Source organism: Squalius cephalus, assembly GCF_949319135.1.
Source record: "Squalius cephalus genome assembly, chromosome: 20".
In the NCBI taxonomy this organism is placed as follows: domain Eukaryota; kingdom Metazoa; phylum Chordata; class Actinopteri; order Cypriniformes; family Leuciscidae; genus Squalius; species Squalius cephalus.
Genome location: NC_137141.1, coordinates 2,519,384 through 2,545,486, shown reverse-complemented (window position 1 = coordinate 2,545,486; position 26,103 = coordinate 2,519,384). Strand labels below are relative to the sequence as shown.

At 42.4% G+C, this 26,103-nt stretch overlaps 1 protein-coding gene across 1 annotated transcript; it reads left to right on the top strand.

Moving 5' to 3' along the window:
• The first annotated feature begins 3,943 nt into the window (after positions 1 to 3,943).
• On the top strand, positions 3,944 to 11,124 carry LOC307148040 (protein angel homolog 2-like). Its single transcript, XM_079853225.1, has 4 exons — positions 3,944 to 4,065; positions 4,419 to 4,449; positions 6,238 to 6,401; positions 10,832 to 11,124. Exons 1-4 carry the CDS (start codon positions 3,981 to 3,983, stop codon positions 10,996 to 10,998), a joined length of 447 nt encoding a protein of 148 aa, XP_079709351.1. The 5' UTR covers positions 3,944 to 3,980; the 3' UTR covers positions 10,999 to 11,124.
• Positions 11,125 to 26,103: the final 14,979 nt, after the last annotated feature.

Sequence of the window (26,103 nt, the reverse complement as noted above, 5' to 3'; positions counted from 1 at the left end):
AAACTATCATACATCTGGAATATGTGATCAGTGCAGTATCTGTAGCAGTACAGTTGTCAATGCTTAGGATTTGAGTGAATGGTCTTCTTATCCCTCCCCTCCCCTCTACCCCAATCCCCCCCACAACCGTTATCAAAGTCAGTCCAGTCCCCATAATAACAAATGAAAACAAAACTACTCTAGCCAATTCGAAGTGAATGTGGCGCGAGCCTTCTTAAGGAAGTACGTTCAACAAACAAACCAGTAACTTCCCCACACCTTCTGGTGGCCTGATGCTAGCTCCTATCTGTGATCACATAACTTGGTAACTTACACAAAATGTTTAAGTAGTTTAGTGAAGAAAAGAAAATATAATTAATTAAAGTGCCATAGTGATATCGTATCCATGGGTGAACAGAAACACACGCTCGCACACGAAAACGCGCACGCGCACACACACACACATGCACGTGACACACCCATACACATACCCATATATCTAGCTAAGAATTAAAACTGTAAACATATTTTCCCCAGGGGGGAATTCGCATCGTCTCTATAAAAAAATAAAATAAAAAAAAGGGGTAGAAATAAATTTAAATATATGTGAACAAAAACGTAACTGAGATGTAACTCCAGGCAATAACACTTTGAATAACTTTCAATAACAGTGTAACTGTGTTGTAACTCCAGGCAATAACATTATGAATATTTTTCAATAACAGTGAACCCTTTCCACACTTTAAAGAACTAACGTTAAGTTAACTGAACAATTGTCAGGGCTCTAGATAAGATATCAGAAAAAAGAGAACGAAATAGTACACAATAGTATAAAAAATAACAGCGCAAACCTCGGTCTGTATGAGGCAGGACATAACATTTTCCAATTATCCTTCTAATGAGAATGGTGGTTTTACAGTCAGATAGTGAGCATAGACAGTGATAGTGAGGCATCAGCTGTGTGTATGTATAAGTGTGTACGCTAACTCACGTGGAAAGGAAACAGCTAGTGTTGTGCTAGCACTAGCCATAAAAGCTAACTAGTGAGCAACGTTACATAACCACCTCTCTGAATATCTCGTTTCTCCGCATCAGCAGTGATTGCATCAGTTTACGCGTCCTTCTGTCTCATTTCAGTCGAGCCCGGTGTCGGGAGGCGTTCGGCATATTCCTCTGCTTTTTTGGCATCTATGAACGAGATCTGTGTGCCGTTGTGGGTTATAAGGAGTCTGGCAGGATAGAGGAGGCCGTACCTGACCCCGGGCTTGCCCCGTAGCAGCTCCCTCGTGCGGTTGAATAGTGCCCTCTTTTTAGCTACGGCAGGCGGGTAGTCCGGGAAAATTTGAATCCTCTTACCGCCATGGAAGAGCTGTTTCTCTGCTGCAGCCTTGCGTAGGATGTCCTCAAGCGTGTGAAAATAGTGTAGCCTCAGTACAAATGGTCTGGGTGGCTCATGAGGTTCGGGCCGTCTTCGGAGGGTCCGGTGTGCTCTATCAATGAGAGGCTTCTCATCCAGGGATAGCACCTCCTGTAGCAACCCGGCGATAAAGTCTCTCGGCCTAAGTCCCTCGGTCCCCTCAGGGACTCCGATGATCCGGATGTTGTGTCTCCGAGCGCCCTTCTAGGTCTTCGCATTTCTCAGTTAGTTTTTCTACTTCAGAGCTCAGGCGGGTGACCTGACGCTGAAGTGCAGTAATATCGTCCGACTGTTGTGAGGCGGACTTCTCCATCTCTCCCATAGTATTAGCATGCGAGGTCGCAGATTTCTCCAGGGTCGAGATGGATGTCTGTAATTCTTCTTTAGTTGTAGCCAATTCGCCTCTCAGCACAGTATAGACCGTCTGTATACGGGCATCGATAGTGGCGCATATGTCATCTTTAATCTGGGTAACTTCATTTCGCAGCGCAGCAATAGCGGCCAGTATAGCTCGGTTTGGTGGGTCCGCCTCCTCAGTTGAGTCCGAGGGTTGATCAAGGCCTGACTCTTGTTGGTCGTTCTTTTTGGCTTTTCCCTTTTTTAACATTGTTCTCTCCTTTTAGATTAGGTTTTCCACTTGCTTGTGTCTTCTTATATCACCCCAAAGCACTTTTAGGCAGATATACAGGTGTTTAGTGTATTAATAAAATAAAAGTTACCAGAGCTATGTAAAACACGTCTCACCCCTCCATTGCTCAGCAGCACCCCCCAGGAGCAACTTTATGACTCTCTATGGGCTTCTCCCTTGACTTTATCGGACTTTATGCCTCCACGTCCCCCCGATTGACTGCGAGCTTTTCCTCCTGTCTATACGGTAATTTCCAGAGAGTCGCGTGATTATGACGCAATCGTTAGCCTATTTTTACAAAAACTGCTTCTACGGGGCCATAACGTAAGATACAAGGTAATGGAGCCTTTTATACATTGTCGTGTTTCTTTAGAAATAAACAATGGACAAATGGAGTCTTTAAACGCCTCAGATGTAAAGTTATTCACTGTCAAAGTGACGCCAAAATGAATGGGAGTCAATGGAATGCTAACAGCAGGTGATGGCTTGTTAGCCAATGGCGGCACCCGGGGGTGGTACGGAATTCGAGAGCTTGATTACCCCCCTGATTTTGATAAGCGAGAGGGAGAGAGAGCAATACAGCGCTTGTGTTGTTTGAAGACAGTGAGAGTGCGCGCGCGCGGCCAAGATTCTGATTCTCTCTCTCTCTCTCTCTCTCTCTCTCTCTCTCTCTCTCTCTCTCTCTCAGTAAAACGTGCTTCTGAGGTATTGTTAATTTGTGGCCACGAAATAATATTCACCTGAATATTCACCAATTCACAAAAATATAGGTCTTTAGCATTCACTTTAATTAATAGTATCAAACTGTTTTTCTTACCTGTGAAGATAGCTCTTCAGTGAAGGCCGACTAGTGTTCTTGTACAGTTTTTATTCCTTTTGCAAAGAAATTGCCATTTTTTAATAAGCAGGAAATATGTCTGACTTTAAACAAATGCCCATTTAAATGCTTAGGATGTTTGCATTGTAAGAATGTACAGGGAGACTTTAGATTTAAAAACTGTGTCTCACTAAGCAATGTTTTCTCAGTCAAATCATATAATTTCCTTGATTCAATAGAACGCGTGAGCTCACTAGGGAATACCAATATGGCGGCGCAGTGGCTTCACTGTTTATGACGTCATGAGCTATCCAGTCATTCTATATAGATCAGTGGTTGTAACACATATATGTTTTTCTTACCATAGTTTAACTTCTTTATGCTTCGATTGTATCCTCTAACTAGTCCACATTTGATTATTGCAATGGCTGATTTAGAAAGTTATGTGTGGTGTATTAAAGTTAAATAAAGTAGCAGAGGCTATTATTAACAAATATATTACATAGTCTCATTACATGCAAAGTGAGATATTTCAAGCCTTTATTTGTTATAATTTTGATGATTATGGCTTACAGCTCATGAAAACCCCAAATTCAAAAATAGAATATTGTGAGAGCTGTTTTCATAGTTGTAAACTAGTGAGCTCAGATTTTTCTCCATATAGTGTCTTCAATGGGGTCCAACAGGTTGAAGGTCCAAATGTGAGTTTCAGTGCAGCTTCAAAGTCTCGACACGATCCAGCCGAGGAATAAGAGTCTTATCTAGACAAACCAGTGGCCATTTTATAACAAAATAAACATTTATATACTTTTTAACCACAAATGTTGGTCTTGCACTAGTTGTGATGCGACGCACATTACGTAATCATGTTGAAAGGTCACGAGAAAGGTCAAAGAAAGACATAAATGTCTTGGATGACGTTGGGGAGAGTAAATTATCAGGAAATTTTTATTCTGAAGTGAACTAATCCTTTAAGATATATAATCAACCATAGCATAGTTTTTTTGTTCAGTTTATAATGTATATAATCGTTAAGGAACCAAAATGATCAGTTGGTTTTGATTCCCAACATGCATGTGTTTAATTCTGTGCATAAAGGTATTTTCCCAGTTTATAATCGGCAGTACAGCCATGACTCGATGCTTCAGCTGCGTTACTGTCCGGCGGCGTGTGTGCGGCCCGCGGATCTGGAGCTCATACCAGGAGTCACCGACAAAACACCAGGTGATCGATTCACACTCGAGTCAGCGCTAAGCCTAGTTCTGACATTAATCTGCACTGAGATACAATTAATGCACTATTCAATATTTGAGCGGTGCACCGCTAAACTCATTTGAAACTTAATTCTACAAACGAAATATTTACAGAATGTTGGAATAAAACAGCAGATTGATTGAATTACAAGTTGATTTAAGAACAAATGTTGCAACAAATGTACAGAGTTGATTACAAACTAATTAACTAGTAGTTACTAAGTCTCTAGAGTGGATTTTAATGAGCGTAACTGTGGACTGTGGATAACTTCTGCATGTGTCTGAAGTGTTTGCAATGATGGTATTTCTTGTGTTTATTTCCAGACCCAGAAGACATGGAAATGTTCAGTAGACGGTGAGTCAGCTGTTCAGGTTTAACAAGTCTTTCCCAAGCCATAATCCTGAGGAGAAAAGCATTAATCAGAGAATCGGCTTCTTCCTTGAGACACTTGAGACACTTATTTAAATTGCCTTTTTTTTCCTATCGCATATTTTAGTGATCATCGTAAATTAGTAAATTCTCTGTAAAGTACGGGTTCACACAAACCTACTTAGCAGTCAGATGTCCGTATGAACAAAGGCACAGATGCCTCAACAGGTCATATCTGCTGCTAAACCTATTTTAATATGCAACATTTTGCGCTGTGCCGTTTATATTTGCACCAGATCAGTGGATTGCGGCTTTGAAATCGAGTGCATTTGGACTTATTTTTCCAAACTGTTTGTAGTAAAACACTATAACGCCTCAAATTACGCTTTTTTTCCACCTGTCGATGAGTATGAAGGAACTGACCGATCCCCACTTTTGCCTCCGACACGGAGAACAGACAAGATCACAGCACAACTGGCAAAATGTTGGTGACATTTATTGTCATGTAAACATAATAGGCGATATATTGCGTCACCAAAAATTATTGAGGTCATGTACATATGAAGAGTTCAGATGCAAAAGCCTCTAAATGCCATCTGAAATTTTCTTATAGAATGATCATTTTTATCAAGCTTGTATATTTAAATTCAATAATTTCACTTAAATGGCAATGAAGATTACCTATTAATTGTCATTTAAGTGAAATTACTTAACTTAAATATACAAGCTTGATAAAAATGATCATTCTATAAGAAAATTTCAGATGGCATTTAGAGGCTTTTGCATCTGAACTCTTCATATATTGTGCGATAAATCGATATATTAATTATTGCGAGAGCCTTTATACATTTAATCTATAGTTTTATTTTGTACCATAATTTCAGTTCAATGCTGTGCATTTCTAGCTCTTCACATCTGGAAGCTCATTGGTCAACTGGTCCTTATGGTCAATGGAGAAAACGAAGAGAAACTCAGCAGCCGTTTGAAACACCAGGCGCCTCATTTATAACCGTTGCATCGCACAAAACAGGCCCTGAAAGAGCCGTATGCCACTTCCCTTGCTCAAGTTGTGATTTATAAAAGCAAACTTGACGGGAGAATGTGCGGACCTGTAAGAAAAATCTGACCCATGCGTACGAACATTCTGGAGACGTTTGGCGACACCGATGGTGAGCTGAGGGACTGACGACAGATGAAGGACAACCACTGTAAATCTTCATTATGAGTCCTAATGATCTAATCATAAATACAGTGCATGTTCACAATAACAGTTTAAATTAAACTATGTTTTACATCTGATATACACATTTAGATTAAATATATCATTCTCATTAATGGAGTTACAAAATTCTATTAAATATAAATATTTGTAGTGGATGCGCTGCTTTTGAACACTTTTCCTGTGGCATGCTGTTTTAATGTTTTAATACAGCGAGGATTAAACGTGGTATCACGTGGATGAATATGCATATGCAAATGATATGCAGATGAGGATATGCACAGTAAAACGAGGCATTGTAAGCGCCATATATGGTTATTTCGGGGAGGAGACGCATGAGCGCACAGTCTTCCACTGACTGGGATTTATTAAGGGAATTCTGCCCAGGTTTGTTCTGAATCCTGCTGCCCAAGTCAGAATATTTAAGCCATTTTTGGCTTTCGTGCGCACATACACTTTTAGTAAGGATCCTACGCACAGTTATGTACAGTTATTATGACCCCAGATCAGAAGCATCTCCCGTTCCTCACATGAATCTGATTGTGTGTTTGCAGGTTCGGGCTCACCTTACATCACACGCTGAGCCTGGCGTCAGCTTACAGCGAGGTGCGTCCCGACACTCAGACCCCTGCGGTCTCCACACTGAACTCAGATGGGGCGGCCATGGTCGACTACATCTTCTACTCCACCCGGAGGAGCGGATCTGCTGGAGAGGAAGGTAATGACCTGAGCTCCATCAACTATCATCCAGCATGAAGATGAGCTCAGTTTAAGGCTTCGTCTACATTAATCCGGATACATTTTCCAAAAGTTTCTCATCCACACTGAAAAGTCGAAAAACGCAAAATTCACCTTTACTGCGCATGTGTAAACCCTCACAAAAGCTCACTGAGATGATACTGACAGGAAAATAAATAATAGAGTTATCGTGCAATTCTTCTGACAGGATAATTTTATTTAGCAAAATATCTCATCATTCACTGATTCACTGACACAAGCGTCCAGGTCTCACTCGTTGGTGTAAAACGCTAAAACTGCTCTCATGTTCAGCAAATGTGAGTGAATCCTGTCATCATTGCAGGACTGTGATATGAAGAGTGTGCAAAATAACATATTTTAGCAACTGTGTGAAAGTGAACAGCACATAACAGGCACAATACCGCTATAAACATCAATATCTATTGGTACCAGGGGCGGAGTGGCAATCGGGAGAGTCGGGACTTTTCCCGGTGGGCCGGTAGTGTTTTGAGGCCGCGGAGGGCCGGTCTGATAATAGTTATACATTGCGAGTTATTTTAGCAACACCGTCTGGCGGCCTGATGTGCGGCCGCTTCTCGCTGGTCAAACTGTGCAGCCTCTCTGCTCAACACAGTAGGCCTATATAAAAGTGCTCAACCCGTTCGGCAGGTCCAACCATGTCTATAGGATTTTCAAAAACATAGGGGGATCAGTGAGCGGCCCCTCCCAAAATCGGGTCGGCCTTTGATGTAAAAAGCCGCCGAACACCTCTTTTTCCTCGTCACGTCTTGGAAGTCTAACGTCCGTGAGAGTGAGTTAAATGATGCAAAGGCAAAAAAGAAAACTGAAAGGTGGCGCTGAGCATGGGCGGCTCTAGGGAGGGGCTAGCAGGTGCTTCAGCACCCCCAAGAAAGACCAAAGCACCCCCAAAAATAATTTCTGGAAGCAATTAGGCTATATTCAGGCTGTAGGCTATTCTATGGAAGCCCTGAACCGCATTTTGAAGCAAAAAGAAAAGAAAACTTATCTTGTTATTTCGAGATATTAAGACGTTATTTCAACATAATATCTCGTTATTTCGACATAATAAGTCGTTATTTCGACATAATAAGGGGGCATTCTAATCTGCATTAAGCTACATTAAGCGTTCTTAGGCCTAATGGTTTTCTATGGGAGGAAATTGCTTAACGTGTAATTAAACGTTGCGTTCATATTCTGGGCTCATCTGATTTTTAGTAGCCTACATAGCATTTTTATGATTTTAGTATCATAATGATTAATAAATGCACGCACAATTATCCGTGAACTTGATTTGAACAAACGCCTTTCCACTTGTGCAAAATTCAGAATTAAATGAATGTGCAGCAATTTGCACAAATAGAGAGTCTGTAGGCCTACTGTTGTAGCCATTAATTAAGCGCATTTAGTTTCATATTTGTTAAAATATTATAATGTCATTTCTTTTCCATTTATGTTTATTTATGAAAAGTGAACAGCACAAGTAAGATATGATGCGCTATATATCGAGAGACTTGGAGTGGGTGGGTCAGACAGACATGATTTTGACCATTTCATTCAGTTTTGTTTTGTAGAAAACCTTTCATTAAAGTGAATTTCGTTTTGTATAAATTGTATCTTAATTTTAATCATTTTTTTATCAACCAATTGCCTGGATTTAATAATAAGCAAATATAACAAACAGACAATATAGCCTAATCATGGAGGCGCCCGCACGGTCAATTGCATTGCACGTTAACTGAGCGCATCTCATCCGAACTAAGTTAACGAAACTCAGTGTATGCCTCACACAGACATGAGAAACACATCAAATACACAAAGCTTGAAATATCTTTAAACGAAATAATTCAAAACGAAAAGAAAAAGGCTACTCTCTGATTACGTAATCATGCATTTCTCTCTATAGGCGCGTTCACTATATATGGCGATCGTCAACTTCATCTTTGCAGCCGACACCCGACACTGTCAGAAAACACTAATTTATTACTAAAAATCAATGCACGCGTTACCGGATTTACAAATGCACATCTTGCTTGTTGCACGCACATAAATGTCGAAATAACGAAATATTATGTTGAAATAACCTTATTAGTAGGCTAATAATAGCCTACATCTTTTAGAATATTTGATTGAATGCTGAATGTTGCGCTTGTTCAATTTAATCAAATTAAAACTTTAATTGTGATCATTAAAATAATTGAATATTAAATATTTAGTGGCCAAGTTTTGCTCAATTATTATTTGTATAACTGCGCAGCTCCCCCGTCAATGATCTAGCACCCCTCAGCACAAGCGTTAAAAAATCTGGCGCTGAGAAGTTCAGACTCAAAAGGAAAAAAATTATGGAGGAGGAGGCAGTGAAATGCTCCAAAATAACAGACATGTTCCGGGCATCAACAAGCAAAGATACTACAGGTGAAATAAACTGAAGCACATGTTGTCAAAGCTAGGCACAGATGGGAATTAGCACCAGCTTATGCAGCCAGCCAGCCAAAAGCTTGTGTAATTTGAAAGTAGCTGTGGTAAATATGAGACAAATAAAAAGTTTACTATTGAGTGACTATCTACTAGTGGCAGATTTCCTAGTTTTAAAACGAGTAACTTCCCTTGGCTGCTGCTGCTATGTTAAGTGTATACAGATTATGTTAACACTAGCATAAGCTAACTAGCAAGGTGTCGTGTCACCTGAAAATGCCATGGACCCTTTTCAACAGGGTGATGATGACACGTTTTAACGGTCATCATCCGCATAAATCCTGGAAAGTTTTTTAAATATTTTCAATTTAAAAAAATATGTATTTACATTTATAACACTATTTTATATTATATTACCTTTAATAAAATTACAAAAAACTAGTTAATGCTGCTGTGAGGGTTTCTAATGCTGCGTCTGTGGGAGTGATGACAAATTGACATAGCCTATATTTCTCTCTTCTGAGTTCTTCTGACTGCCGTTATCTATCTCTCGCAATTTTTTTACTCTTTTAGAAAGTTGTGAAAAAACTATAGAGGAACAAAAAAAATCTATTTAATATTCTCTCATTCACCGCTATATTTTTTAGCAAACGTTTTTTTTTGTTGTTGTTGTTTTTTTGTTGTTGTTTTTTACCACCGAGGGCCGGTGGTCTACGAAATTTCCCGGTAGATTTTTTGGTCCCACTCCGCCCCTGATTGGTACAATATCTGTCACATGACTAAACTTACATCATCGTTTTCAAATACCTCTGTTTTCTCAGTCCACACGACAACACGAAACAGCGTTTTCAAATTTGTCCGCTTTGGAGAGCGTTTTCAAAAAGCTTCGTTTTCATTAATAAAAATGCGTCTCAGTGTGGAGGGAGGGCAAAACAGAGAGAGAAAGATGTGTTTACAAACGAAAGTGTATTCGTGTGGACAAGGCCTAAAGCCATCAAATATCTGTAACCGCACTGATTTTGATCTGTCCCAAATCAAACATCGTAATTTTATCTGTTGAATTAGCATTTGATTGTCTTTTTAATTTTCAACAATTTGTGTTAATGCTAATATAATATTTGATATGCAAATTCCCAAGGTCTCTAAATCTGATAAACCTGTCGCACTCGATCTCCTCAGTCCTTCTGTCTCTGACTGATAGTTTAGACTCTTTTATCAAGTAAAAGTCTTTCAGTATAATTGTACAGTCGTCCTCCTTCAGCTCGAGCTTCACGAGTCTTTCTGTGTCAAATCTGCCCTGATTTATCAAGGAAACGCAAGAATAACTTTGATATTGTTAGTAATATTTCAGCAGGACTGAAGCAGCTTCGCTTTACTTGATTATCATACATCATTTATTATCATAATCATGAGTATCAAATATGATCATCAGGCTTTTGAGGAAGGTTTATTTGTTCATCTCTCAATCATCATTATATTGCATTGCATTATATGATTTAAAACTACAGAGCTTTGATCATAAAACTAAGCATTTAAATATCATATTACTAAGACATTATCAGCAGATATTGATATTCATATGAATTTTATGTAAGTATCTGCTATTCAAGATCTCATTGATCACAAGCATCAGAATTTCAGCTTTTTGTTCATATTAATATCAGCATCTGCCACAAATTGCATATTTTTGTTCAGTTTCATGTTCATATTCTCCTTCATATTCTCACTTTATCAGACTATATGAGCCATAAACGCCTGGTGTATCAAATATGATACTCAACAAAAAACACATGCAAACTTAGTTCAATAAACTGTATATATTTTTTGACTGTTATTTGATGGGATTATTGTTTGGAGCTTCAGGCTCTGTTTGTTGACTGTCACATGACTGATGACGTCAGCGTGTGTGTGTGTGTGTGTGTGTGTGTGTGTGTGTGTGTGTGTGTGTGTGTGTGTGTGTGTGTGTTGTCCGCACAGAGAGCGCTGGTGGTCTGCAGATGTTGGGTCATCTGTCTCTGCTGTCGGAGGATGATCTCTGGTCTCTGAAGGGTCTTCCCAACCAAACCTTCCCCTCCGATCACCTCAGTCTGCTGGTCAAGCTCCAGCTCCGCTCACTGCCAGACTCTAATAGTCGTCTAGTGTAAGGATCGTTTGCCTTTAATTGCCTTATAATTGGATTGTGAATGGAAAAAAAAAAATATATTTTTGGTCAGATGAATATTTTGTTCGTGTGAATAACGTGTGAATATTCTCCGGCATGACATTTGAAGATGCACCATTTACGCCTCCAATAGTTTAATCAAAATGCACTTGCATATATGATACACTTTTTGTATTTCTTTTGTTTTGGTTTTGAATTTCTATTTTGAACAGACCTGAATAAATAACTGCATGTGCTGCTGTTGTTTTTGCTTTTAGTGTAAGTACTGTGCCAGTTTGAAGACAGACACATTATTAGCAGGGTTTGTAAAACAGCATTATCACCTTTATGATGCATTTGTTATAGTTTTTCACAGGCATCAAACATTTGCTTCTCAACAGGTAAGGCTGGTCAAGACACACACTGTCATTGGTTTTTAGGCAGGGGACAGAAATGTTTGGAAATTATAATTTGTAAATTCCATTAGTTGCAGAAATTAAACACTATGTTTGTTTTTTTCATTTACAAAGATAAAAGTGAACAAGTACATCATAAAACCATTTTTCCAAATGGTATAAATTAGGGATGGGCATTCGATTAAATTTTCTTAGTCGATCGTCGGGAGAATTAACGATCGACTATCGATTAATCATTAATATTTTTATATTGAAATTCATTATTTCTTTAACTTTTTATAAATTAAAAATGCAATGAAAATACAAAAATACAGTTTGTTTGTCCTCGATGAGATCTTTATTACAAGAAGATCAACTTGTGGCAGTGAAACTGGACGTTCGGTAGACTTGAAGATATGCCCTGCGGTGCTCTAAAACAGCGGAACCTGCAGCTGCGAGCCGGCGTTCTTAAACAGAGACCCATGGCCACTTCATCCGTTTTCTGTGATCGGATAGCTATCCGATCGTGAAAAGACCAAATGTAAATGCCCTCCGAAACGCCTTCGAGACGGATTTAAATCCGATCGCTCAAACCACTTCAGGAGGAGATCTGAGACGCATTCCAGACGAAACTGGACAAGTGTAAATGCATCTGGTTGTTGAAACCACATATGTAAATTTGACTTATCCCAAAAATGCTAAGAAATAAACGTGTGAGAGCGTGTTATAGGCTATATGTCATGTTATAGCCAGATATGACGACGCTACTTCAACACGCATCACCACAGATGAGCATCTATTCATCAAGCCAACGTGCAAACTATCGCAAATCAAAGTGAAAGTCATTCATCAACACACAATCATCTTCATTAAAAGTAAAGAACCGAAATGATCTTACCAGGGCTGTTGCCGCAATATCTTGTTGCGGTCTTTGATTTAGAAATTTTCGCTGATGATCAATAAAATGCAGCTCATATCAGTTGCTTTCGGTGACGTGCAACAATTTAAATATGCATATAGCGCGGGAATTCAAGATCGGATTTATATCCGTTTTGCAAAAACACATTTATGTGACCAGGTGTAAATGGAATCGTTTTGATAAATCAGATAGCTATCCGATCTGAGAAAACGCATGAAGTTCCCATAGAACTTCTGCACCAGTCTACTGATTTCTGTTGAGAAAGATAAGCATGTTGACATGATCTGGGAACAGATGCGACCGCAACCTGGTGACAGCCAGTCCAGCCGCCGAAAACACCCGCTCTGAGGGGACTGACGTTGCCGGGATGCACAGGTAGCCTATCTCCGCGCTAAAATGAATTCCATTGCTTCAAGACTCACACTACGCAACGCAACCTGCATTAGTTTAATCGATAACAAATAAACGTGATCGACGAAATTCTTAAAGGGCTAGTGAAATGCTATTTCATGCATACTGAGTTTTTTACACTGTTAAAGAGTTGGATTCCCATGCTAAACATGGACAAAGCTTCAAAAATTAAATTGTACGTTTGAAGGAGTATTTCTGTGCCAAAAATTGTCCTTCCGGTTTGTCACAAGTTTCGGAAAGTTTTTTTCGAGTATGGGCATGTGTGACGTCAGATGTAGCGGAATTTCCTTATATGGGTCCTAAGGGCATTTCTCCGGTAAGATCGCGGGCGCGCGCGCACTCGTAGACCAGAGCAAGAGAGCGAAAGCAGTTCGCCATCAAAGCGCCCTGCCCGGCTTTTGGGAAGCCAATGTCACCAAAGAAGTGTGTTTTTGGTTGCCAGGGCAAGACAACCCTGCACAGATTCCCAAAGAAGGCCAGCGTTAAGGCACCAGTGGATGGAGTTTGTTTTTCCTGAGCATAAACGGAGTTGTGTAGACTGTTTGTTCCCTGCAGTTCGACGATGATTGTTTTATAAACAAATCCCAGATCGACGGATTTGCAGATCGTCTAATGCTTAAGGATCGAGCAGTCACAATGATAAAGGTTCAGTGAGTAAAACTGCTTCTATTGTCTCTGTGTGTTGTTAGCTCGGCGCGTTAGCACAGCTTTAGCTTCGCCCACACGGCCCGCCTCCAGCCGCTCGGTTTTTTCCGGAAAGACTCGGTACAGCCTATCTTGCTTTTATAAATATAATAAAACTAAAGACTTTTTGGAGATATGAAGGATGCAATACTACTCTATAGGTACTCAAGATTAACAGGAGATTGAGTGAAAATGAGCATTTCACCCCTTACGAAAATTAACCATGGTTTTACTATAGTAAAACTGTAGTTAACTACGACCGTAGTAACCGTGGTATTTTGGCGGAAACCATGGTTTTTAAAAACCATGGTTTTGATACCATGGTTTTACTACAGTTATATTGTAGTAATACTATAGTAAAACGGTAGTTAACTACAACCGTAGTAACCGTGGTATTTTGGTGCGAACCATGGTTTTACTACAGTTATATTGTAGTAATATTATAGTAAAACTGTAGTTAACTATGACTGTAGTAACCGTGGTATTTTGGCGGAAACCAAGGTTTTTAAAAACCATGGTTTTGATACCATGGTTTTACTACAGTTATTTTAATATTATAGTAAAACTGTAGTTAACTATGACTGTAGTAACCGTGGTATTTTGGTGCGAACCATGGTGGTTTGCACCAAAATACCACAGTTACTGCGGTCGTAGTTAACTACAGTTTTACTATAGTAAAACCATGGTTAATTTTCGTAAGGGATAGTCAAATATTAAAAAGTGTAACATAACTTACAAGTCAAACATGGCTAAAAAGCATTCGGTGCAAAGCTAGTTTATGTTATGAATGCTCCGAGACACGAAGATTGATCCAAACGCAGCTTTATTAAATAAGGGTAATCCAAACTCGAAATCCAGTAAACAGGCAGTGGTCAAGGCTGGCAGCAATAAACATAGTCCAATAAACAGTCCAGGGTCAAAAACAGAAAACAAACACGGGATAAATGCTCAGAAATGCAGACTAACAGTACAACAAGACTTCACAATGAGTGAATGTGAAACCCAGGTATTTATGGTGTGAGTGAAACAAGGTGATGAGAAACAGGTGAAAGAGATGAGTGCTGATGAGTCCGGGCAGTGCATTATGGGAAATGTAGTGTTTGAAGGAGTGATCACAGTCTAGTGTGGAGTGGCCTCTGGTGGCTCTCGAAGGCACTCCAGCTGGTGACCATTACAGTTTAACTCGCTAAATTAACGTCAAGTGGCTATAATATTTATATTTTCGACTTGTGAACTACATATAAACATAAATTATCAGAACTCACCTTTAAATTGCATCTTCTTCAAGTTAAATATTTCAAATAAACCAATAAACTCGACCGCGCTGTCGTGTAACGATAGCCTGCTTCCAGCTGTCAGTTCGAAAAATTCCTTGGCTGAAGCGATTTCGACCAATCAGCATCTTGTTGCTACACCACATACTCAATGCATCAACCAATCATGAATGAAACAGTAATTTGACCTATCACTGCACCCTTGACCATAGACTGTAAAAAGCCCTTGACGTGAGAACAATTACATTTTTTTCCAATTGCTAACACACAATTTTGCAAACTATTTTTTTCCTGGTTTTATTAAAATACACAATTTAGAAAACCACACACCCAAACTGCAAAATACCTAATATATCATGCAAAATGAAGCACTGCAACCAAAACTACATATAGTATTGGTTGCACACTTCATCACAAAATGGCACACACACTTCATTCATATCACCAGATTTTTGTCTAACCAACTACTGTTGGGCATAAAATCACATTAGTATGCTTTGCCATAATACTAAAATAGTTCAAATTGTAGAAAATTCTTCAGATTGTTCACAAAAATATTTGCAGATACACGTATGCTGTTGAAACATACACACATATATATATATATATATATATATATATATATATAATTTTTTTTTTTTTTTTTACCAAACAAGTCAGTGCAACATATGCACAGCAGATATATTTACATTGGACTGAACAAAAACATGCTAAAAAAAAACAAAACAAAAAAAACAGTACACTGAAAACCATGGTTCATTTTGTAGTTACTATGGCTTTACTACAAAAACCATGGCTCATTTGTAGTTACTATAGTTTGACTGGAAAAAATATAGTTAAACTATGGTTCATTTTGTAGTTACTATGGTTTTACTACAAAAACCATAGTTAAACCATGGTAACTATAAAAAAAAACATGGTTAAACCAAGGTTATTGTAGTAAAACCATGGTTAATTTGTAGTTACTATGGTTTTATACAAAAACCATAGTTAAACTATGGTTCATTTTGTAGTTACTATGGTTTTACTACAAAAACCATAGTTAAACCATGGTAACTATAAAAAAAAACATGGTTAAACCAAGGTTATTGTAGTAAAACCATGGTTAATTTGTAGTTACTATGGTTTTATACAAAAACCATAGTTAAACTATGGTTCATTTTGTAGTTACTATGGTTTTACTACAAAAACCATAGTTAAACCATGGTAACTATAAAAAAACCATGGTTAAACCACGGTTATTGTAGTAAAACGCCTCGGTTACGACTGTAACCTCGGTTCCCTGAAGAGGGAACGAGCGTTGCGTCGAGATTGACGCTAGGGGAACGCTTCGCGTGATGATGTCTTGAAGCACATGTAAAATCAGCCCAATGGCGTGGCGGAACGTCAGATGCGGGTGACGTCACGTACCAGGAAACTATAAAGCCTGCTTGAAAACCAGAGAACAACAGCTTCGAAAAGTCTGAAGTAGCCGCTGACAGGCATGAAGGAGATATGGCAAGGTGACGCAACGCTCGTTCCCTCTTCAGGGAACCGAGGTTACAGTCGTAACCGAGGCGTTCCCTTTCAAGGGAAATCGCGTTGCGTCGAGATTGACGCTAGGGGAACGTCTATACCAACGCCACCATAGCTACAAATGTCTGTCCTGTGTGAAATCATGAAGAGCAGCACTAGGAAGAAAGAACATGAGACCCTGGTGTAGAGTCCAAATCCAAAGAGTAGAACCTGACGAAGGTGTGCGGTGAGGACCAGCCTGCCGCAACACAAACGTCCTGAAAGGTAACTCCTGATATAAGGCCATACTCCTAGTAGAGAGGGACCGGATAGCCATAATTTGGAGAAGGCTGCCCGGCCGCCTCATAAGCAAGTGAGATGGCCTCAACCACCCACTTGCTTATCCTTTGCTTAGACACTGGAGATCCCGAGTTAGGGGACCCAAAGCACACAAATAATTGATCACTTTTACGCCACAGGTTGCCTCTGTGGACATAAGCGTCTAACGCCCGGACTGGGCAAAGCAAATTATAGTCTCCTGGTAGAAGGGAGGAGGACAGAAGGCCTGCAGTACAATAGGTCTGGCCACTCTAAAGAAAAGAAATGGCTAGAAGGAACATAGCTTTCAAAGTTAAGAACTTCTAGGAACCTCCCAAATAGGCTCAAAGGGGGCCAGGGAAAGGCCTTGCAGCGCAATGGACAAATCCCACGGTGGCACCCTAGAGCGAACTGCAGGCCTCAGCCTCCAGGTGCCACGAAGGAAACGAGATACCAGAGGGTCTTTCCCCACAGACCTTCCACCCAAAGGAATGTGGTAAGCACCTAGGCCGCCACATAAACCTTTAAAGTGGACGGGGTCAGACCTGCAGTGAACCGATCCTGCAGGAACTCCAGCACTGTACCAAATGGGCAGTTAACTGGGTCCAACCGACGGTCACTACACCATGAAGTGAATACTCTCCACTTCAGGGCATAAAGTTTCCTCGTGGAGGGAGCTCTGGACTGTAGAATGGTCTCAACAACCTCGGTTGAGAGACCTGACTCTATGAGCTGGGCCCCCTCAGAGGCCAAGCCCACAGGTTCCACAGTTCTGGTCGAGGGTGAACTATCGAGCCCTCTGCTTGGGACAGAAGGTCCCTCCTGACAGGTAGCTCCAGAGGAGGCCCGTCGAGGAGAGACACAAGATCGGGAAACCATACTCTGCCCAGCCAGCGCGGGGCTAAAAGAAGCAGGCAAACCCGGTCCCTGCGAACTCTTTCCAGAACTCCCGGGAGCAGAGCAACTGGGGGAAAAACGTACAGACGTAGCCTCGGCCATGTCTGCACCATGGCATCCAGTCCAGGAGGAGCTGGATGCGTGAGGGAGAACCAAAGTGGACAGTGAGACGTCTCTCGAGACGCAAACAGATCCCTCCATATCAGCTCCACCACCTCGGGGTGGAGCCTCCATTCCCCGGGCCTCAGCCCCTGTCTCGACAGAGTGTCTGCTCCTATATTCTGGACCCCGGGGAAGTAAGCTGTCCTGAGAGACAGCAACTTCCCCTGGGACCACAAGAGGATATGGCGTGCCAGGTTGCATAATGGGCGCGAGCGCAAACCCCCTTGGTGATTGATATAGGCGACTACCGAAGTGTTGTCCGATTGTACTAGCACATGGTGTCCCCTGAGATCTGTGATAAAGCTCCTCAGAGCCCGGAAGACAGCTAACATCTCTAGGCAATTGATATGCCATGATCAATGATGGTCTTTCCACAGACCTTGAGATGAGCGACCCTCTAGAATCGCTCCCCAGCCCGTGAGGGAAGCATCCGTCGTTAGCAGTTTGCGACGACAAGGAGCTCCCAGCACTGGGCCTTGGGACAGGAACCAAGGTTTCTTCCACATAGCCAAGGCACGTAGGCATCGCCGCGTGACCTTGATTGTGTGAAATGGGTTGCCCCTTGGGGAAAACCCCCTGGTCCTGAGCCACCACTGCAGGGGCCTCATGTGCAGCAGTCCAAAAGGTATCACATTGGAAGCTGCTGCCATGAGACCCACCAGTCTCTGGAACTGTTTGACAGTGAGTAGCTGGCCTAGCTTTACACTTTTCACAGCTGCAAGGATAGACTCTATACGTGGCGGTGACAGGCGCGCCTGCATCGACACTGAGTCCCAAACCACGCCTAAAAAAGTGGTCCTCTGAAATGGAGAAAGCACACTCTTCTTGGCGTTCAGCCATAACCCCAGCTCTTTCATATGGGCGAGGACGACATCTCGATGCCGAATCGCCAACTGATGCGACTGAGCTAAAATCAACCAATCGTCGATGTAGTTCATGATGCGAATACCCTGAAGGCGCAAGGGCGCCAGAGCTGCATCCATGCATTTGGTGAAAGTGCGGGGTGATAAAGCTAGACCGAATGGAAGAACTCGATTTGCTTTGCCCCCGAAAGCAAACCTCAGGAACTTCCAGTGACATGGACGGATGGAAATATGGAAATATGCATCCTTGAGATCTATCGTGACAAACCAGTCCTCGGACCTGATTTGTGGCACGATTTGTCTCAAAGTCAACATTTTGAACTTGAGCTGCATGACTGTTCATTCAGAACTCGAAGATCTAAAATGGGACGCAATCCCCCGTCCTTTTTTGGAACTATGAAATACCGACTGTAAAACCCGGTTTCCCTGTTGGAGGGAGGTACATATTCTATGGCCCCCTTCTCTAACAGAGTGTTCACTTCTTGTTCCATAACCAGAACCTGCTCGGGGTCCACCACGGTGGGTAGGACCCCCATAAACCGAGGTGGGCGAGAACCAAACTGTATTTGGAACCCTTTCCCTATGGTCTGCAGGACCCAATGAGAAACATTTGGCAGTAGCTTCCACGCTGCCAAATATTCTACTAGAGGTATCAGTCTCTCGAGACTGACTTCTGGATTTTGTTGTTGTTGAGTAGTCGGTTCGTCGCCCTGTAACGGCGCACCGGCAGGGAACGACTGAACAGACTGCTCTAACACCCTCCTCAGAGGGGGCGGGCATCCCGAGGCCACTACGTTTCCGGGTGGTCCTTGAGATATGTGCTCGCCGGAGACCGCTGCGCCCTGAAGCACCGGAGGTGGCAGGGTTGGCAGAACGGTCCCCTGAGGGCACCGAAGAGAGACGGGCACCGTAAAAGGAGGTGTTAACCGCTCTACTTCGGGGGGGGGGGACTACCCTCATGGTCCTGAGCCCTCGGGCGCCAGGATCTTTTTCCCACAGCCTTCTTGGCGGTAATAACGGTCCTCAGATCCGCTCTACCCTTCGAAGGCTGGGGTTGAGAACGTCCTCCCTGTCCCCGAGATCCTTGCGGGGGAGCACGGGAGGAAACGCTCTGCTTTTTAGATGCCCTATGGGAGCTCGAAGTCTGAGGCTGTTCCCGCACAGCAGCCTCAGGATGTGAGCGACGGGGGAGCAATTTTTGGAACGCTGCAGCGTGTTTAGAAGCCTCTTGGAATTTCTCAACTGCAGTATAAACAGCGTTGCCAAATAACCCAGACGTAGAAAGGAGAGAATCCATTAAAAAGATTTTTTCTCTGTGTTTAATGATGCTCAAATTGAGCTCACACACCACATCTGGGCCAATACCCCCGCCCTCATTGAGATCTCCCAATAATTCCACCTGATAAGCCTGCAGCAAAGACATCGAGTGTAAAAATGCTGCAGCCTGACCAGACGCGGAATAAGCCCTGCCCCCCAGAGAAGATGTAACTCTGAGGGGCTTATTAGGCAATACCGAAACTTTTAGGGAAGATGCCGTCGCTGGAGAGATAGCTCGCAAGCGTCTCTTCCACCTTTGGCATCTCCCCATAACCATTTTCTTTATAACCAGAAATAGAAGAATAATTCAAAGTTTGTGAATTAAAAACTCTATATGAAACTGGCTTATCCCACGATCTCGACACCTCAGTGTGGAGATCGGGGAAAAACGGCAGATTTCGGCGTTGTGATTGTGCACGTGAGGGCAGAAAGCGTTCGTCAAGTTTGCTTTTTAAACGAACGTCCTGTTTGTCTCCCACGATCTCGACACCTCAGTGTGGAGATCGGGGAAAAACGGCAGATTTCGGCGTTGTGATTGTGCACGTGAGGGCAGAAAGCGTTCGTCAAATTATTTATTTATTTATTTTTTGAACGAACGTCCCGCCACTCAATACATAGTCTATCGACTGCTCTTGTCACTACTTCCAGCAATTCTTAAAATGCATGAGACTGTGGTGGGGCATCCTCAGACTCAGCCTCAACACTAACAACATCCAGATCCTCAGAACTGGATAATTGCAGTGTTTGTGCCATCATCAGGGCGGAAGAAACCGCCGCGCGTGCTTCCGAACCCTGATGAGTGACATCGGGTCTATCAGATAAGGGCTGAGATAGGGCAGAGCCCGTCTCAGACCCCGCTGATAGATCCATTTGCGAACCCCAGGACTGAGATCGCCGCTGTGCCTCGGCAGCAGCGGGACTCGAGCCCTGGGGGACGCGAGCTTCCCGGAAGAAACTCAGCCGGGATCGGAGCGAGCGCATGGACAGCGCCTCGCAATGCACACAGTCAGCACCCTCGAGTGCTGACTGGGCATGCTCCTCTCCCAAACAAACAATGCACAGAGCGTGAGTGTCCCTACCCGAAATAAAACGCGGGCAGGGATGCACACACATTCTGAACTGTTCGCTGGACATAATTGCTTTCAGTGACAAGACAACAATAAATAGACAAAGACAGATTTCACATAGAGCGCTACTGAAGACACAGAAGCTGTTGTTCTCTGGTTTTCAAGCAGGCTTTATAGTTTCCTGGTACGTGACGTCACCCGCATCTGACGTTCCGCCACGCCATTGGGCTGATTTTACATGTGCTTCAAGACATCATCACGCGAAGCGTTCCCCTAGCGTCAATCTCGACGCAACGCGAGTTCCCTTGAAAGGGAACCATGGTTAATTTGTAGTTACTATGGTTTTACTGCAAAAACCATAGTTAAACTATGGTTCATTTTGTAGTTACTATGGTTTTACTGCAAAAACCATAGTTAAACCATGGTAACTACAAAAAAACTATAGTTACTACAAAAAAACCATGGTTAATTTTCGTAAGGGACCCCCCTTTTAACGATCAATTATAGATCGTCGATTAATCATGCCCATCCCTAGTATAAATCTCTATGGAAAGCTTATTTTTATTTTAAAGCCGTCAGGACGGATTCCCCTGGGAATCTGCATACTTTCATCATTAGTCTGTGTGTTTACAACATATTCATAAATGAAAGGTCAGGCTACTACTTGGCTATATGCAGAAGCTTGAAGCCCAACAGCTGAACCTCGAACTGAAAAGAGTTTGCAAGTAAAACATGAATCAAAATGGTTTGTATGGTGTCACATTTGTGCTGCTGGTGCGTTGAGTCGGATCTTTAAACAAACTCCATTTTCAGTGCAGACGAATCACATCTCTGGGTGTAAGAGCGGAAGACCATTCCTGATCTGCTGCCGACGTGATGAAGATAAATGCTGCGTCTCAGTTCGGCTACTTATACTACACCCTAAAAGTATGTAATCTTTTTGTGAAGAAAAATATACTTTTGTATGGGACGAATTTAGTCTCAAAATGATTAACACACGCTTGCACAATTATGCATAAACCTGATAAATGTAAAACATACCTGCAACTATCCACAAACAAATGCCTTTCAACTTGCGTGTGCAAAATTCAGAATTAAATGAATGTGCAGTATTTTGTATAAATAGATTCATTTTTGTGAATACAAATGTTTTCTTTTGTGTTAGTGTATCATAATTTGCGCATACAACACAGAAGATGTGCATTTGTGGATCAGGCGACACACATTCATTCATTGACTTCTTTTCTGAGTCAATCTCATTTAATTCATTTGGATTTTGAGACTTTCTTTTCGCGTTTTTCACAAACCACACACAAACAACTACAACTGAATAGGCCTGGTGCTGATTAATAATGTGTGCACAACTTCCCATCTATTTGACAAATTCACGTTACTACATTTAAACTAATACTTTACAACTTGTGTGAGCAAAATCCAGTGTTAAATTAATTTGCAGCATTTTGTACAAATAGAGACATAGTTGTAGCCTTGCACATGACACACACACACACACACACACACACACACACACACACACACACACACACACACAGTCTAAGAAAACCTGCTACCACTAGATGGCAGTAGCTGCTAAAACAGACAACGGCACCGTAATCAAGCATTCTTATTCTTGATATTCGTATTCTGGCCCCTTTAAGAAGAACTCTTTCCCCTCCGCTTAATGTGGCTTAAGACTAGGATATTCAAGCACTAAATTTAGTCCACAGTTTATTAATAAAATATATCTTGTACAGACAAGAAGAAAAATATGAATTCAAAATGCACCACATTTCATATCAAATGTTTATAAAGAAAACACTTCACACTAATGCATTAAGACTGCATTAAAAGACCAAACTCGGCAAGACTATAGGCCTACCTTATTGTAACGACTGAGACAAGTCAGACACAAGTATTTGTTATAGGTTAACAAATGATTTTAGAACTCACTTTGGGATTTGTGGCCCCATCCCCCCAAACAGGGCAAGAAGGTCCAGTTACCATGACCACGATCAGATACGTTGGTTTTATTGGTGTTAAAAGAATGTGGCCACATGCTCAAGAGAGAGACAATGGGAAGAAAGAAACAATCTTTAATACAGACTTTGCTGCATTAATCATAGATGAACTGATCTATAAATGAACATGCATCCCAGAAACTGTGTGAATGATTTACTGTCTTAGTAGTAGTAGTAGCCTTTATTGTCACTTAGTCACAAGTACCAGTGAAATTAGCCATCAACTAATTTCTCCATAATAGTCTTGTGTACTATTATGTATATACTATGGTATGTATTATTTTAGATCTTTCCATAGTTCCCTTTCCTGCTTCCAGTTCCATATCACTCACCATTTTACCTATGCATGTATGTATGTATGTATGAATGTATGTATGTTTGCTTAGTTTAGTTATGTTTGTGATTGTGAAGAGTTTGTGAAGAGTTCATCCAAGATGGCCGAACAGCCGGTGCCAGGGTGTAACGTTTGACAAACAAAAGCTTAAACCTTAAAGACTGGCTACTGCTTGTGGACTCAGATAAAATGTATTACGACTTGAACCATCAAGTTATCATTTAAAGAAAAAAAAAGAGCGTCTAATAATGCCAAAACCAAATCAAAGACGAGGCGAGTTGTTGGATGTTTCGCCAGCAAACCAAACCTGCTTGGAAGGAAAGGGCGCTGTAGCGCCGATAATACTTTAGAAATACTGAAGGAACTCAAATTATTTCGAACTGAAACGGCTGAAAATTTTGGTGTGCTGAGGAAGGAGGTGAGCGATATAAAACTGAACTTCGAAGAATTTAAAACAAGGGTGAATGACGCTGAACAGAGGATTGCGGACAACGAGGACCGTAACATGGATTTGACTAAGGTGCTGTTTCATCTGATGCGCAAACAAAAGTACCTTGAGGAGAAGTGTGAGGGTCTGGAAGGCCGTTCACGGAGAAATAATTTAAGAATTTACTCTGTACCGGAGAAAACAGAAGGAAGTAATATGTTTGACTTTATAGAAAAGCTTATTCGTGAGCAGCTTAATATCCGGGAAGAGGTTTACATTGAAAGGGCACATCGCGCCGCAGCAACAGGTGTCTCCACGGGACGTGCCGCGGACTTCACCAGATCAATCATCGTTTGTTTCCGTAGTTTTAAGGAGAAATTGAGTGCAATGTCCGCAGTGTGTGAACATATCCCTACACAAGCTGAAAATTCAGAAGGATGTGTCTATGACCATGATGAATTGGACTCTGAGTCAAATTTATTTCCAAACATAAATGATACATGTAAATATTATACAGACGCAGAATTTACTAGTAATATAGAAACGGCAGGTTCATTTTCTCTTATTCATTTGAATTGTAGAAGCCTGTATTCAAATTTTTGTAAAATATATGATTATTTGAACACATTACAAAATAAATTTACTGTTATAGCTTTGTCTGAGACTTGGTTAACGGATGAGAAAGGTGTGGAATTTCATTTTGAGGGTTATGAATTATTTTATGTTAATCGGATTAATAAGAGAGGAGGGGGGGTTGCTCTATGTTAGTAGTGATCTGAAATGCAAAACAATTGAGTGTATGACTACTGCAACAGAAGATTTAATGGAATGTTTAACTGTTGAGATCGAAATGAAGAAACAGAGGAATATTGTTGTCACATGTATATATAGAACTCCAGTGTCACGTACTGCTCAGAGACACGAAGTAGGAGATCCAAATGCAGCTTTATTTTGTGGGGCAATCCAGAGGCGTAATCCAACATACAGGCTAGGGTCATACACAGGAAAGCAGTCCAAAACAAAGAAACAAACAAACAAACAAAACAGGCAGGGACCAGAGGCAAGAGAATAATCCAGGGACCAGAGGCAAGAGAGTAATCCAGGAAACAGGGCAAGATATCCAAAAACAAGAAACAAGACAACCAGGGAAACGCTCAGAATAGCAGTGTAACACTTAACAAGACTTTGCGGTGAGTGAATGAATGAACAAGGTATATATAGACAGACTAACAGGATGATGAGACAGGTGAATGCAATCAGTGAATAAGGTACAGGTGAATGTGATCAGTGATAAGTGATGATGAGTCCAGGCAGTGAGTTATGGGAACTGTAGTTTGTGAGTGAATAGGATAGTCTGATGTGGACTGCCCTCTGGTGGCTCACAAGGGCAGCTCCAGCTGGTGATCGTTACATAGCCCCTCCCCAAAGAGCGGCTTCCAGACGCTCCAAAACTGTCCAGGTGGGAGGTGGCCCGGAGGCGGATCCGGGGGCGGGATGGAGGGCCAGGTCCGTGGAGCGGAAGAGGACCTTGAGACTGTGGTAATACGGGAGGCCAGGACGGAGCAGGCAGTCCATCGGGCGGCCAGGGCGGAGACGACCGTCCATCGGGCGGCCAGGGCGGAGACGACCCCTCGGGCGGCCAGGGCACAGGAACAGACATCGGCTCAGGGACTGGAACAGACACTGGCTCAGGGACTGGAACAGACACAGGCACCGGCTCAGGAACAGGAACAGACACAGGCACCGGCTCAGGCTCAGGAACAGACACTGGCTCCGGCTCAGGAACAGACACTGGCTCCGGCTCAGGAACAGACACTGGCTCCGGCTCAGGAACAGACACTGGCTCCGGCTCAGGAACAGACACTGGCTCCGGCTCAGGAACAGACACTGGCTCCGGCTCAGGAACAGACACTGGCTCCGGCTCAGGAACAGACACTGGCTCCGGCTCAGGAACAGACACTGGCTCCGGCTCAGGAACAGACACTGGCTCCGGCTCAGGAACAGACACTGGCTCCGGCTCAGGAACAGACACTGGCTCCGGCTCAGGAACAGACACTGGCTCCGGCTCAGGAACAGACACTGGCTCCGGCTCAGGAACAGACACTGGCTCCGGCTCAGGAACAGACACAGGAACAGGAACAGACACAGGCACCGGCTCAGGCTCAGGAACAGACACTGGCTCCGGCTCAGGAACAGACACTGGCTCAGGAACAGACACTGGCTCCGGCTCAGGAACAGACGTGTCAGCGGCCATCTTGTCCGTAGAAACTGGCTCGGCGGAGACCATCTCGTCCTGAGACACTGGTTCGGTGGCGGAGGTCATCGTGTCCGGAGACACAGGCGTGGAGTCGGCCATCTTGTCCGAAGACACAGGCGTGGAGTCGGCCATCTTGTCTGTAGACACAGGCGCAGAAAGAGGAAGAGGAACAGATTCAAGCTCAGTATCCGGATCAGTTTCAGGCTCAGGAACAGATTCAGTCTCGGCGGGACGAGACACTTGACGGACGGACGTGACGTGAAGCTCAGTCT

What these genes read in the sequence shown, in the direction of transcription:
- LOC307148040 (XM_079853225.1), top strand. Translation starts at nt 3,981, where the DNA reads ATGCTTCAGCTGCGTTACTGTCCGGCGGCGTGTGTGCGGCCCGCGGAT. An exon ending in ATGGAAATGTTCAGTAGACG is followed by an intron (nt 4,450 to 6,237) that starts GTGAGTCAGCTG and finishes GTGTGTTTGCAG; the next exon opens with GTTCGGGCTCACCTTACATC. An exon ending in CGGATCTGCTGGAGAGGAAG is followed by an intron (nt 6,402 to 10,831) that starts GTAATGACCTGA and finishes TTGTCCGCACAG; the next exon opens with AGAGCGCTGGTGGTCTGCAG.